Consider the following 12,945-nt stretch of genomic DNA (forward strand, 5'->3'; position numbering starts at 1 on the left):
CATCCCATGATCAGATTGCCGACATTCTCACCAAGTCCCTCACTTCTACACGTCACTCTTTTCTAGTTGGCAAACTATTACTTGCCGATGACCAGCATTAGTTTGAGGGGGGATGTTAGACAGCTCACATACCTTATATAACTTGTATACCTTGTATAGTTTATTTCCATAGGTAGAGGATTCTGAGTTTATTGTTTTCCTTGTATACATGGTTGTAATCTCTATATATTCAACCTCATTGGGTTGCCTCAAATACAGAAAAGCTTTCAGCTCCTCTTAGTTTTCACCAACATGATTTGGATGATCAAGACAGGCATGTATTTATGCCACAGTAAGTAAGGATGAGTTGTTCTGATCTAGCAAGTTGCACCCTGCCTGATGATACCTTTTGTTTGTGGTATTGGAGCCTGGAAATCTTTATTTATTTTTATTTTTTAAAAAAAGTTGGGTAAAGTTAGACACCCTACTTATTATCTAAATATTGAGTCTTCTCAATTATATCTTCCAAGTCCAACTCGAAAGTACCATTATTGCATTTTTGAGCCTAGTCCCTCAATTTTTGAATGTTAAGGAAAGTGATTACAATTTACTTGAACACAAGGGAACAAACTTTAAAGTTCTGTTACACTTAGTCAGACATCACTCCTTAGGATTCATATCCACACAAACATTCCAATGAATCTAGTATTCATTCCAATCATAATTCAAATTAGGAAATGGCCTTAGATATGATTAATTGGAAAATCATGACATAGCATCCTTTGGAAGAGAGAGTTTTAGAGGTGAACAATTACCGTTACCGAAAGGATGAGAAAAGATAGAACTCCGCCACAGGAAACAAATGAAATGTAGCAATAATAACTTTTTTAAGAGCAAATGTAGCAATAATAGCTATTGAACAAATAACCAAAACGGGTAGATACATTCATCCATCATGAATAATAGAAGCATATTTTTAATGGATTAAAACCCCAACAAACTATACTAATAGACTGTGATACGCAAAAACAGAATCAACTTCAAACCTTTTAATTATTCACATCTAATGATGAAAAGGCGAGTTACAAAACTGGTTGGAAAAAATATTAAATGATGTTATCGCCAACAGATATCATACACTAAGATTTTTATTAAAAAAAAAAACAGCATTCAACACAATTTTCGGGTCAAATTTGGGAATTTCTTCCCAAAAAGGAATATCAAAGCGAAATAATGGAATTTATTATGAGAATCAAAACGTACAAAACGAGATTTTTAGAAAATGCATTTTTGAGCAAATCATGACACAGATATGCATTAGGCACGAAAAGTGAGAAATTTGGGGGGAAATCTGATACTAGAATGGTACCTGTGACATGGCAGCCGTGAGGATGCCGGGATGGTAGAGTTGCTACTTCTGTAGCAACGCTTGTTGCATCAGGGCTTGTTGCTATTACTGCTGCTTCAATCTCTGCTGCATTCTCTCAACCTTCTTGAATGTATTGTCCAGGAACCCAACGAACAAAACAGCAAATCTTAGGCAGGAACCCTAGAAAGGAGCGGCGAAGAAGGATTCCAACTCTTTTACAGAGATTGAAGCTAAGAAGACGAGAAAAAAAAAAGGAGTAAAATCTACGAATCGAGAGCAGAAACCCTAGAAAGAGAACGAAGATCTCTCTCGCTCGCTCGCACAGCGAGTGAGAAAAGGAGACAGGGAAAAAGCATTTATGTGCGCCTGTCGAATTTATATTTCAGAATTAGACTTTTAGCCTCGGTTCCTATGCAACCGAGGCTAAAAAGTAGACGTTTGGCCTCGGTTCCTCTGCAACCGAGGCTAAAAAGTCCGATTTCAATTGAAATTTCTTAATTTATTTTTTCAAAATTTTTAATTATTTGAAATTTCTCAAATTAAAAAAAAAAAAATCCAATTTTTTTCAAGATTCTCAAATTCAAAATTCTTATTTTTTTCAAAAATTTCAAAAATTTTCAAAATTCTTAATTTTTCTTAAAATTCTCAATTTAAAAAAAAAAAATCATACTTTTTCATAATTATCATTTTTTTATTCTTAATTTTTAAAAAGTTCTCAAAATTTTAAAAAATTCTTAGTTCTTAAAAAATTCAAAATTCAAATCTTTTTCAAAACTCTCAAAATTTTTTTTCAAAATTCTCAATTTTTTCCCCAATTGTCTCCATTTTTTTCCAAAATCCTCAATTTTTTCACAATTGTCAAAAATTTTAAAAATTATTAATTCTTTCAATATTCTCAAATTTTTTTAATATTCTTAAATGTAGACTTTTGGCCTCAGTTCTTATGCAACGAAGGCTAAAAAGTAGACTTTTGGCCTCGGTTCCCATGTAACTGAGGGTAAAAAGTAGAATTTTCACCTCGGTTCCTATGAAACTGAGGCTAAAATGTAGACTTTTCGCCTCGGTTCTTATCCAACTGAGGCTAAAAGGTAGACTTTTCGCCTCGGTTCCTATGCAATTGAGGCTAAAAAGTAGACTTTTCGCCTCGGTTCTTATGCAACTGAGGTTAAAATGTAGACTTCTGGCCTCGGTTCCTATGCAACTAAGGCTAAAAATTAGACCTTTCGCATCAGTTCCTATGCAACTGAAGCAAAAAAGTAGACCTTTCACCTCGGTTCATATGTAACCGAGGCTAAAAAGTAGACCTTTCACCTCGGTTCCTATGCAACTGAGGCTAAAAAGTTGACTTTTGGCCTCGGTTCTTATGCAACTGAGGCTAGAAAGCAGACCTTTCGCCTCAATTTCTATGCAATTGAGGCTAGAAAGTAGACCTTTTGCCTTAGTTCCTATGCAATTGAGGCTAAAAAATAGACCTTTCGCCTCGGTTCCTATGCAACTGAGGCTAAAAATTAGACCTTTCGCCTCGGTTCCTATGCAACTGAGGCTAAAAAGTAGACCTTTCGCCTCGGTTCCTATGTAACTGAGGCTAAAAAGTAGACCTTTTGCCTCGGTTCCTATAAAATTGAGGTTAAAAAGTAAACCTTTCGCGTCGATTACTATGCAACTGAGGCTAAAAAGTAGACTTTTAGCCTCAGTTCCAAAGCAACTGAGGCGGAAAATGAACTTTTAGCCTCAATTCCTTAGCAACTGAGGCTAAAAAACACATTTAGCCTCCATTTTTTCAATCGAGGCTAAAAAATTGAGGCTAAAGGCCTACTTTCTTGTAGTGTATGGTAGTCCATACATTTTAAATTGATGACCTAACTATGGACGGAGCATGGCTGAAAATTGGGATTTTGATGGTACTGGAATGGTTGTGTGGTCAATTCCTCAAAAGAGATTCTACCTGCCAAATATTATGAGGATAGCCATCTGGCAAGCTTCTGAAAGTTTTTCAGATCAATTTGCCCTTGTCCTTGGATCAGTAGTTGTACCGTTATGAAGGTAGAAGAAGTCACGTGTTATTTCAATCCTAAAAAATGAATTGGATGGAAGTTTTCATTGTGCCCAGTGTAATGTATATATCTAATCCGTTCATTTTGTTCGAAGCCCTTTACTTTTATACGAATATGTTAGCGTCTTGCTGACACCATCTCTCTGTGGCCCACAAAACCTAATAATCCGTAACGGTGTCTGTTCTATATGAAATATTTTCTATGCAACGTCTCTAGGTTTCATTTTGGGATTTTGATCAAATCTGATCCGTCCATTCTCTTCATAATTTGAAAGAAGGAAAATGTCAGGAGAATAATGAAAATCTTTGAATCTGAAGGCCCACAACAAAACTAGATAGTAGGTATTGTACAAGCAAACCATTGGTCTTTTTCCTCACTATGGGCCATAGATAGCTCGATACGACATGACGATTACATATTTTTAAGGAAATTGTAAGCCTTGAATATTATTAACGGATTAAATCTATATTTTAATGGACCCCGTGATTAAAATGATAGGATCGACCCTTAGATTTGGGCATCGAGAATTGTGAATCACTCCGGCTTCTCACCCGCCTTCTTTTACTATACCTACATGCGCTTACAAAGCCAGTTTTGTGGGGCCCACAATGATGTTTATATGTCATCTAACCTATTCATTATATCACACATACATCATCTATAAAGAGATGGCAGAAATATCATACTAATTAGTAAGGTGTATGGCCCACCTGGTAGTTTTCAATGGTTGTGCGCAACCTATACTATTTATTATGGTGTGGTCCACTTTATCTGTAAGTAACCTTTAGATTTTGGGATATATAATACGATGAACTTGCACAACTAATGGACCGTGTAGATTGAAAACTTACATCACAATGGGCCCACAACTAGGAGAATACCATCCAACACAAGACTTCCAGCCATCGTCCTCTCCGCGTCATCATTACTTAATTTTGTGTGCAAGCAAATTGGTCTGAAAAACTTTCGGAAGCTTGTTAGATGGGTACTTTCTCGTAATATTTGGAAGGTCGATTCTCTTTCAAGAAATTGACCACACAACAATGCCAGCATGGTCCAAATCCCCTGAAAATTTTAATATTAACCATCTGATTTTTCCCACCAACTCCAAAATGAACTAGTCACGATTGAGTATAGCTTCTTGTTATTATTATTATTATTTAAAAAAAGAAAAGTGGGAACACTCCACTGGTAATTTTGTTAAAAAGACTAGATGCATGTGCACACATTGGAGTACGCGCCACAAAAAGAATAGGCTATCGTGAAAACCGTGAAAAAACTTTATATAAAATAAACAAGATGAAGACAACCATGACAGATTATTGGAGAATCTGAGTACGTCGATGACAATAGGTCGGGCTGGTAAGATAATCGTGGAATTGAATGGAAGATTGAACAAATGTGGGGTCATCAGTCCTCGCTCGATGTCGGTGTCAAAGAAATTGAGCCTTGGACTGCAAGGCTCCTCCCCTCCAAACAGTTTAGCTATATTGTGTTGACAACGTCTGCGGGCATCATGGATCATGAAGAGGCTCGAAGGAAGAACGTCGGTTGTAAAGTTCCAAGATTCTTTTACTAGGTGGAGGCATTGGAATTGAAATTCTCTTTTCCTTTTCTTTTACTATTCATTATATCACATATACATCTATAAAGAGATGACAGAAATATCATACTTATTAGTAAGGTGTATGGCCCACTTGGTAGTTTTCAATGGTTGTGCACAACCCATACTATTTATTATGGTGTGGTCCACTTCATCTGTAAGTAACCTTTAGATTTTGGGATATATATTACGATGAACTTGCACAACTAATGGACCGTGTAGATTGAAAACTTACATCACAATGGGCCCACAACTAGGAGAATAACATCCAACACAAGACTTCCAGCCATCGTCCTCTCTGCGTCATCATTACTTAATTTTGTGTGCAAGGGCAAATTGGTCCGAAAAAATTTTGGAAGCTTGTTAGATGGCTACTTTCGGAATATTTGGAAGGTCGATTCTCTTTCGAGAAATTGACCATGCAACGATACTAACACGGTCCAAATCCCCTGAAAATTTTAATATTAAACATCTGATTTCCCCACCAACTCCAAAATGAACCAGCCACGATTGAGTATAGCTTCTTGTTATTATTATTATTATTTTAAAAAAGAAAAGTAAGAACACTCCATCTATAAATTTGTTAAAAAGACTAGATGCATGTGCACACATTCGAGTAGGCACCACAAAAAGAATAGGCTATCGTGAAAACCGTGAAAAAAACTTTATAGAAAATAAACAAGATGAAGACAACCACAACAGATTATTGGAGAATCTGAGTACGTCGATGACAACAGGTCTGGTAAGATAGTCATGGAATTGAATGGAAGATTGAACAAATGTGGCGTCATCAGTCCTCGCTTTGATGTCGGTGTCAAAGAAATTGAGCCTTGGACTACAAGTCTCCTCCCCTGCTAGGGAAGATGTTTTTGCTGCTGATCTTCTTTTATCTGGTATACTCGTGCTGTGAATTACTTGGAGTAGTGCATATGCAGTATTCCATCAAGTTTTGTTGACATATTTGCATTCTATTTTTAATTGTGATCCAATCTAGCTAACATCTGCTCATTTGAATTCTTTATCTGCTATTTTTCTAGGATTAAGCAACACATCATTTACAAGTTAGTTCTCATTACTCAAACTATATACACAAGGCAGTAAATTTTGTTAACTTGATATATGAAACTCGATTGCACAAAATCTTATAAATTTTATATTGCACAAAATCTTCTTTCTGTCGGGAATAAAAGAAGAATGTTAACATGCCAGTTCAAATGCAATTCTAGCTCCATGTGCTACTTATGCTCAGTTTCCATGAATAATTTGCATTATTTGGTTGTAGCAATGATAAATCTCTCAGCCAAATGGAACAAGATTGGATTTTTCCTTCCTTAATGTTGGGGCTTTTAGACAGTATCAAGGGGCTTTTAGACAGTCAAATCTCTCTCTCTCTCTCTCTCTCTCTCTCTCTCTCTCTATACTGTCAACTATAATATAGCCCCTTTAACTTTTTTTTTTTGTTTACTCTATGTTATTGCCCTTTATTTTCAGTTTGTGCAAGTCTGGCCACCTTTTCATCTTTTTGGTGCTCCATTCATAGTGGGACCACAATGTCAGCATTTTGGGTTACTGAACATTAAGCCTGCTTGTAAAAACTGAAAATTGAAATAGTACTCTGTAATCCTTCATACAAAACATTGCCTAATACCTGTTGTACATCATGCGTTGTACATCATGCATACCAACTGTTGGATGAATTACCTCAAAAAGAGAGTGTTTTGTATAGATCTCACTTGTAGGCCCATTCTTTCTCTATCGATGAATTGTCCCATATGGCTATATGGTTGGAAGACCATACCATTGATACAAACATGTGCTAGGTTGGCACATTTTACAGTTTGTGTGTTATGCTAACCTACAACCAGTTAAAGGTGAGAATTCCTCTTCTATTTTTCGGGGAAAAAGGTTTTTAAATGGGTTGAAGGTTAAGTTAACCTGCAGCCAGTTGTACTACAATCATGAGAACTCCTCTTCTCATGATTTTGTGTTTTTTTTTTTGATTTGTAATTTCTTTTAGCATCTTATTCTCTTCTTCCAGCACCTTATTATTTGTACTTTAAAGTTTATTACCAAATTTTATCAAACACTTGAGCCTCACTAGATTCTTGTGTTTCACCAGTCTGTTCATTCAGTTGAGGCTGTAAAAGTTTCTCATCTCCAAGCTGTACAAAAAGAAGTACCAATTTTTTTTCTTTCTAAAATCATGATTTAATTTTAGAAGACTTGCAGTGTGGTAATTTTGGCTTGGCTTTTATAGTTTATTGGACTGACTAGTAATTTTTCTTGTATTGACAGATAAATAATGGGATGTTGCAATTGGATATGTTGCATAATGCATTACTTGACCTCTGTATTCTTAACCATAATGCATAATGAATGATACTTGTGATTGAGAAGGACAATAAACAACTTTTATATATATGTGTGTGTGTGTGTGTGTGTGTGTGTGTGTGTATATATATATGGTATCCTTGGAGGATTTATTTTTTAAGGGGACATGATATTCTTGCAGCCTATAGTATGGTGCTCTGATATTATTTATATGTTACTAGTATATAGTAGATATTACTAGGTTAATTTATCAAAACAAAATTTGTTTCTTTAGTTTAAAATACATTCTATTATTAGTTAGCTAGATGATCAATGTGAATTGAGATTATGTAATTGTTTAAGTATAGGACAATCAGTTGCCCATTTGAGAATTTTTATGTGGCCAAGCATAGATATAGTGTGCTTTTGGAGGCATAAAAATTCTCAAATTGTCCCACGTTTGGACAATTCAAGGTTGGATAGATTAGAATGCTTTCGATTCCCTGATTTAAATGCACATGCTAGTTCTGCGATGTATCTGTCCTTTTCTCTCTGGTTATGTTTCTTATATTTATTTTTAATGTCAAATATCCTCACATTATATAGATACTTGACGTGGAAATCAAATGCAAGATCAACGTATCCGGAGAGGTGTGGGGAGATGCTGCCGGAATTTTGGTGTGGACATTTAAATGGGAACATGAAAGCATTGCAATCTATCCAGTCTTAGATGGATGACTAATTTAGTCAGTCAATTAAAGATACCATTAGAGATTCTATATGAATCCCTAAGTCGTCATTGCTTGTGGGGTGAGCAATAATGATGTTTGTTTCATTGTAATTTGTCTCTTTAATACTCTTCCTTGAATTTCTCTTATACCCATTCTAGTTTATCTCTCCTAGGAAGCTTTGTCGGGCCCACGTTGTATTTCAACTAACTTGTCGAATTAGCCGAGGAACATAGCGATGGATAAGAATTGGATTAATTTGTCAAGGTATCTCAGTAACTTCTCCTTCCAGTTGTTGTGGCCCAATGGTTAAGATGCATTGTTTGATATGTCCTCCAATTGCATTGAATGATTTAGGATAAGTAATGCATACTCAAGTGAAGCTACGGAATTCCTTGACTTTGCATTTACAAATACAAGTGATAGAGGAGGATCCTACGTCCATGTAAGAACTACAATAACAACTTCCGTGTATCTCGACAAGAAGCATACGATTATATCGTGTGTGACGGATTTAATACGAGTTATACTCATTAGCGTTTTCATGGGGAAGCCACGTCTTCTTCTATGCCTAATCTGGATCCAAATGATCTTTTTTGCTTGACTTCTTTGGTTGCATCAAATATTTTTCCTATTGTTTAATGTTGTGTTTGGTTACATCAAATATCACGTTTCATTAAATTGCATTAATAATCAATCTAGTTTGGTGCAATGAAACTTCATGATATTTGGTTCAACCAAGGGCAACCTTAATAGAATATCTAAAAGTGGCATGTAGGTTATGCGTCACGCATCACTGGGACGAACGCTACGCTACATGCTATTCACTATTTAAAGCCACAATATGATTTGCACTGGTAGTTTGACTCGAAGTTTACACAAACTATTTCATCATGGCTATCTTTCTCTGCAGGTTGCAATTGTTGTAGCACATGAACTTGCACATCAATGGTTTGGAAATCTTGTAACAACGGAATGGTGGATACATTTGTGGCTTAATGAGGGTTTCATGACATGGGTATTTCTCATGGGTTCCTTCATCTCTGACATTAGTGCTGGGTTGACAGCATAATCTTGCGAATGATCAAGTGAGCTGCTGTGTTTCAGGTGAGCTATTTAGCAACTGATTGCTCGTTTTCTGAATGGAAAATTTGGACGCAATTTCTTGACCAGACTACTCAGGGCCTTAGGCTGGACTGGCTTGCAGAATCACATGCTATTGAGGTAAGAAGCATTAAGCATGGTCATTATTTCATTTATTTGATGTTGTGTTCTTAAGGAACCATAACCTCTCATTTTCTTTTGAATAAGATACTTTGGCCTAGGTTCTGGATTTCTGTATGATCATGCTTGTTCTAGAAACTTAATTACGGGTTATCAAGATTACTTTTAATCATTACCAAAATCTCTAAATAAAGTATTTTGAGTCGTTTTAAGTGGCAACCAAACAGGGCCTAGGATTTGATTCACAGTCTAATATCGAGTTCTGGTATGGTTCAGTGCAAGGTTAACTTATATTATGTTATGTTGCCAGGTTGTACTGTGGATGCTTGCTATGAGGAAAGAAGAGTCAGCCAAACCTGATACACATGGGATATATCTATATATACATGTGCAAGTGTATGTGTGTGTCTAGGTTCCAGAGGGTCACAAAGTTTTTTTCTTTCTTTTTCTTTTATTTTTTTTCCAGCCACATATTGACAAAACTTATTTTCATCATAGTTTCAACCAGAATCTCCCAGAAAATCGTTATCATGAGAAAGATAAAGGTTCCTCATCAGAAATTAATCTCAGTCGTGCCACTTGTTTAATTATATATTAGTTTATTACCTAACTGTTTATGTTATTTTCTTATATTGCAATTCTTTAACATCTTTGTAATGTAATAGTCTTATGGAATTTAGTTTATTAGTTTATTCTCTCATCCATTTTCTTCTTCTTCTTTGTCTTCTTTTCTTTTATATGAAATAAAAAAATAAAAATAAAAATAAGAAAAAGGAATCTGCCTCAGGCAAAGTTCAAATAATTCCTGGCGTACATTCATATAAAAAGAATTCCTGCATTTAAATTACTAACATTGGAGAACCTTTGGCCAGGAAGATAGAAGAGGCTGCAGCATTGAGGATGCCAAAGTTGTTTGTGAACCCCATATTTTGGACCAGAATCTGTCTATGAGTAAAAAGACCCACAACTTTTTCTTCCTTTCATTTTCTGAAATTGGTTTTGGTTTTTTTCTTCCTCCTGTTTGGAAGGGATTCTTGGATGATCAATACACACAATAGTTCTTCTAGGATTAACTGTTTATTATAAATTAATAAAATGATTTTAATGATTAGAAAATATAGGTCTAAAATGATTTATTTCAGCTTTCAAAAAGTGGTGAGATTTTGAAACTCCTGATGCTATTCGATAATATTTTTGAGCAAAATTCTGAGATGATATTGCGAGATGTACAAAATCTCAGAGATATCTGTCGCACTGATTGTAGGATCCTGGGTGATAAGTTTAAGCTCATTTTGCATGAAATTTTCCTCATTAATGTGCATAAAATGAAAGTCATCTCACCTTATTACAGTCTCTTGTTTCATTAAACCCCTTATAAGGGAATCTTAAGTTGTTTCCAGATGGTGTACTTGTCCTTGAAAGTGTGAAAAATGGTGATGCTATAGCATCTTACTGAAGTGCTCTTCTTTATGCTTTCAACATGATTTATAGATCATAATTATATGTATACTAAAGTCTTCATGCACAAAGATGATATGGCCCAAAAATCAGACCAGTCTCTGCTCACTATGGCAGATTGCAATTTTTATTCTCATCAGCTCTAATATCTGATATATGGCCCATTGCACCACATGTTATTACATTTAACTCCTCTTGGGGAGGGCCCACCACGTGTTATTAGCTTGACATGCCTCTGTTGAGAGCATGTCCAACCTTCCTCAAACAGGACACCATTGAAATTTATGAAAAGTTATTTGATTGGAAGCTTTCACCTGCACGAAAAGTAAGCTTCCTCTGGTAGTGCCTACATCAACACATTCTAACAAAAAGCAAATCTTCTTTAGCAGGTCCTACATCAACACATTCCAACAAAAGACAGCTTACACAGCTTATTCCAATTGAAAATAAGTGTCCTTTATAGCGATGGGCATGAATATAACAACCACGCACCTCTTTTCTTAATTTCTTTCTTTCTTTCTTTTCTTATCACAAAATAATTGCAAGTATGGAAATATTATGGTATTTTGACCATCCAATCTTTATGTTGATCATATTCTTCCTATGAAAAAATATTGAATTATGTAAAACTGGTATTTGGTAGATCATAAAATTGTAATCAATGAACCAGATTTACAATTGATATCGGTCACTTGTACACTTGAATGTCACGCGTGAAGGGTGCATATGGATGAACAGGCGTGTATAAAACACATGCATCAATGTGGGGCCAATAGATGTAATGGAATTCAAGTTACAACATTTGTTGCCTTGATAGTTTTTGACTTTTTAAAGAGAGAGGATCAAAGGATTTATTGTTTTCCATGCATCAATTTGTTAAATGCTACTTTTTGACTTTTTTTTCTTTTTTCTATTTCCTTGTATACAGGATTTTAATCAATTGTGCTTAAATTTAGGCCGCTAGGAATAGACCACATAGAGGATTTGTTTTTTTTTTTTAAAAAAAATTAATTAATTTTTTTATTTTTTTATTCAAGACTATTTTCAATTTATTGTTGTAAATATTATATTTTTTTATTGTGACATAATATAAATTTTGTTTAATATTCAGTATAAATTGTATTGCAACATTTTTTATGTTTTAAATATTAAAAAAATACATGTTTCAATTGAATATATATATATATATATATAGGCCTGCGTTCGGGCCTCTCAAATCAATATAAAGACTTTTACCGGCACTTATATAGACCTTTGTCGGAGCTTTTCCGTGAGTAAAAGTGTCCAGAAACCATACTTTTGTCGGCGTTTGGATAGAATTTTGCCGGCGCTTTTTTATTTTTACCGGCGCTTCTATTAGAAATACCAATCGCGTCAATGAAGTCAAAAAGGGCTATGTAAATTTCACACCTCAAGAAATTTTGTTGCTTGCTATGTGGTGCGGGGGAGCAGATTAGGTGAGACCCAAGCCTCACCCAAGATTGTGCAGCCCTTGCCATAGGGCCCACTTTGACGTGTGTATTCTATATCCGCCCTATTCCTCCATTATTTCATATTATTTTAGACCCTGGTCTCAAAAATTAAGAAGATCCAATTATTAGGTAAACCATACTCCACTACTGTTAAAAACTTCTTACCATGCACCTTAATGTTTCATAGTTTTTATTTGCCATCCAATCTCTTGATAAGTTAACGTAAGCCCGATGAATGGAAAAAAGAAATATCATCTTGATCTAAAACTTTTGTCGCCAATCACCATTGTTTCCTATGGTATAGTCCACCTACTAATTGGATTTGCTTCATTTATTAAATAATGCCCTAGGGAAAAACGGATAAACGGAGTGGATACCACGGTAAGTGGCGCAGTCTTGGGTGAGGCCAGGTCTTGCCTAATCTGCTCCATGGTGGAGCACATTGGGAGGGAGAGGAAAATCCAATAGTGATGACATGTGGAGCTTTCCTGGGCACCATTATAATGCATGTATCAAATTCCCACCATCCATCTATTTTTCCATATTATTTTAGGGAATGAGACAAAAACTATGAAAGATCCGGGCTTAAGTGGGCTTCACAGAGGAAATTGGATGCCAATTATTGAAAACTTCTCAGGGCCACAAAAGGATCTGATCAAGCTGATATTTGTGTTTTCCCTTCATCCAGGTTTGTGTGACCTTACGAAGAAGTTAGATGGTAAATAAACCTTGCAGTGGACCCTAGGTT

At 35.4% G+C, this 12,945-nt stretch overlaps 1 protein-coding gene across 1 annotated transcript; it reads left to right on the forward strand.

Annotated features, from left to right (window-relative positions):
* Positions 1-5,862: 5,862 nt before the first annotated feature.
* On the forward strand, positions 5,863-10,439 carry LOC131258170 (aminopeptidase M1-B-like). The gene is made up of 4 exons (XM_058259285.1): positions 5,863-6,066; positions 8,957-9,061; positions 9,151-9,267; positions 10,140-10,439. Exons 2-4 carry the CDS (start codon positions 9,053-9,055, stop codon positions 10,323-10,325), a joined length of 312 nt encoding a protein of 103 aa, XP_058115268.1. The 5' UTR covers positions 5,863-6,066; positions 8,957-9,052; the 3' UTR covers positions 10,326-10,439.
* Positions 10,440-12,945: the final 2,506 nt, after the last annotated feature.

This window comes from Magnolia sinica, chromosome 10 (assembly GCF_029962835.1).
Source record: "Magnolia sinica isolate HGM2019 chromosome 10, MsV1, whole genome shotgun sequence".
Lineage (NCBI taxonomy): Eukaryota > Viridiplantae > Streptophyta > Magnoliopsida > Magnoliales > Magnoliaceae > Magnolia > Magnolia sinica.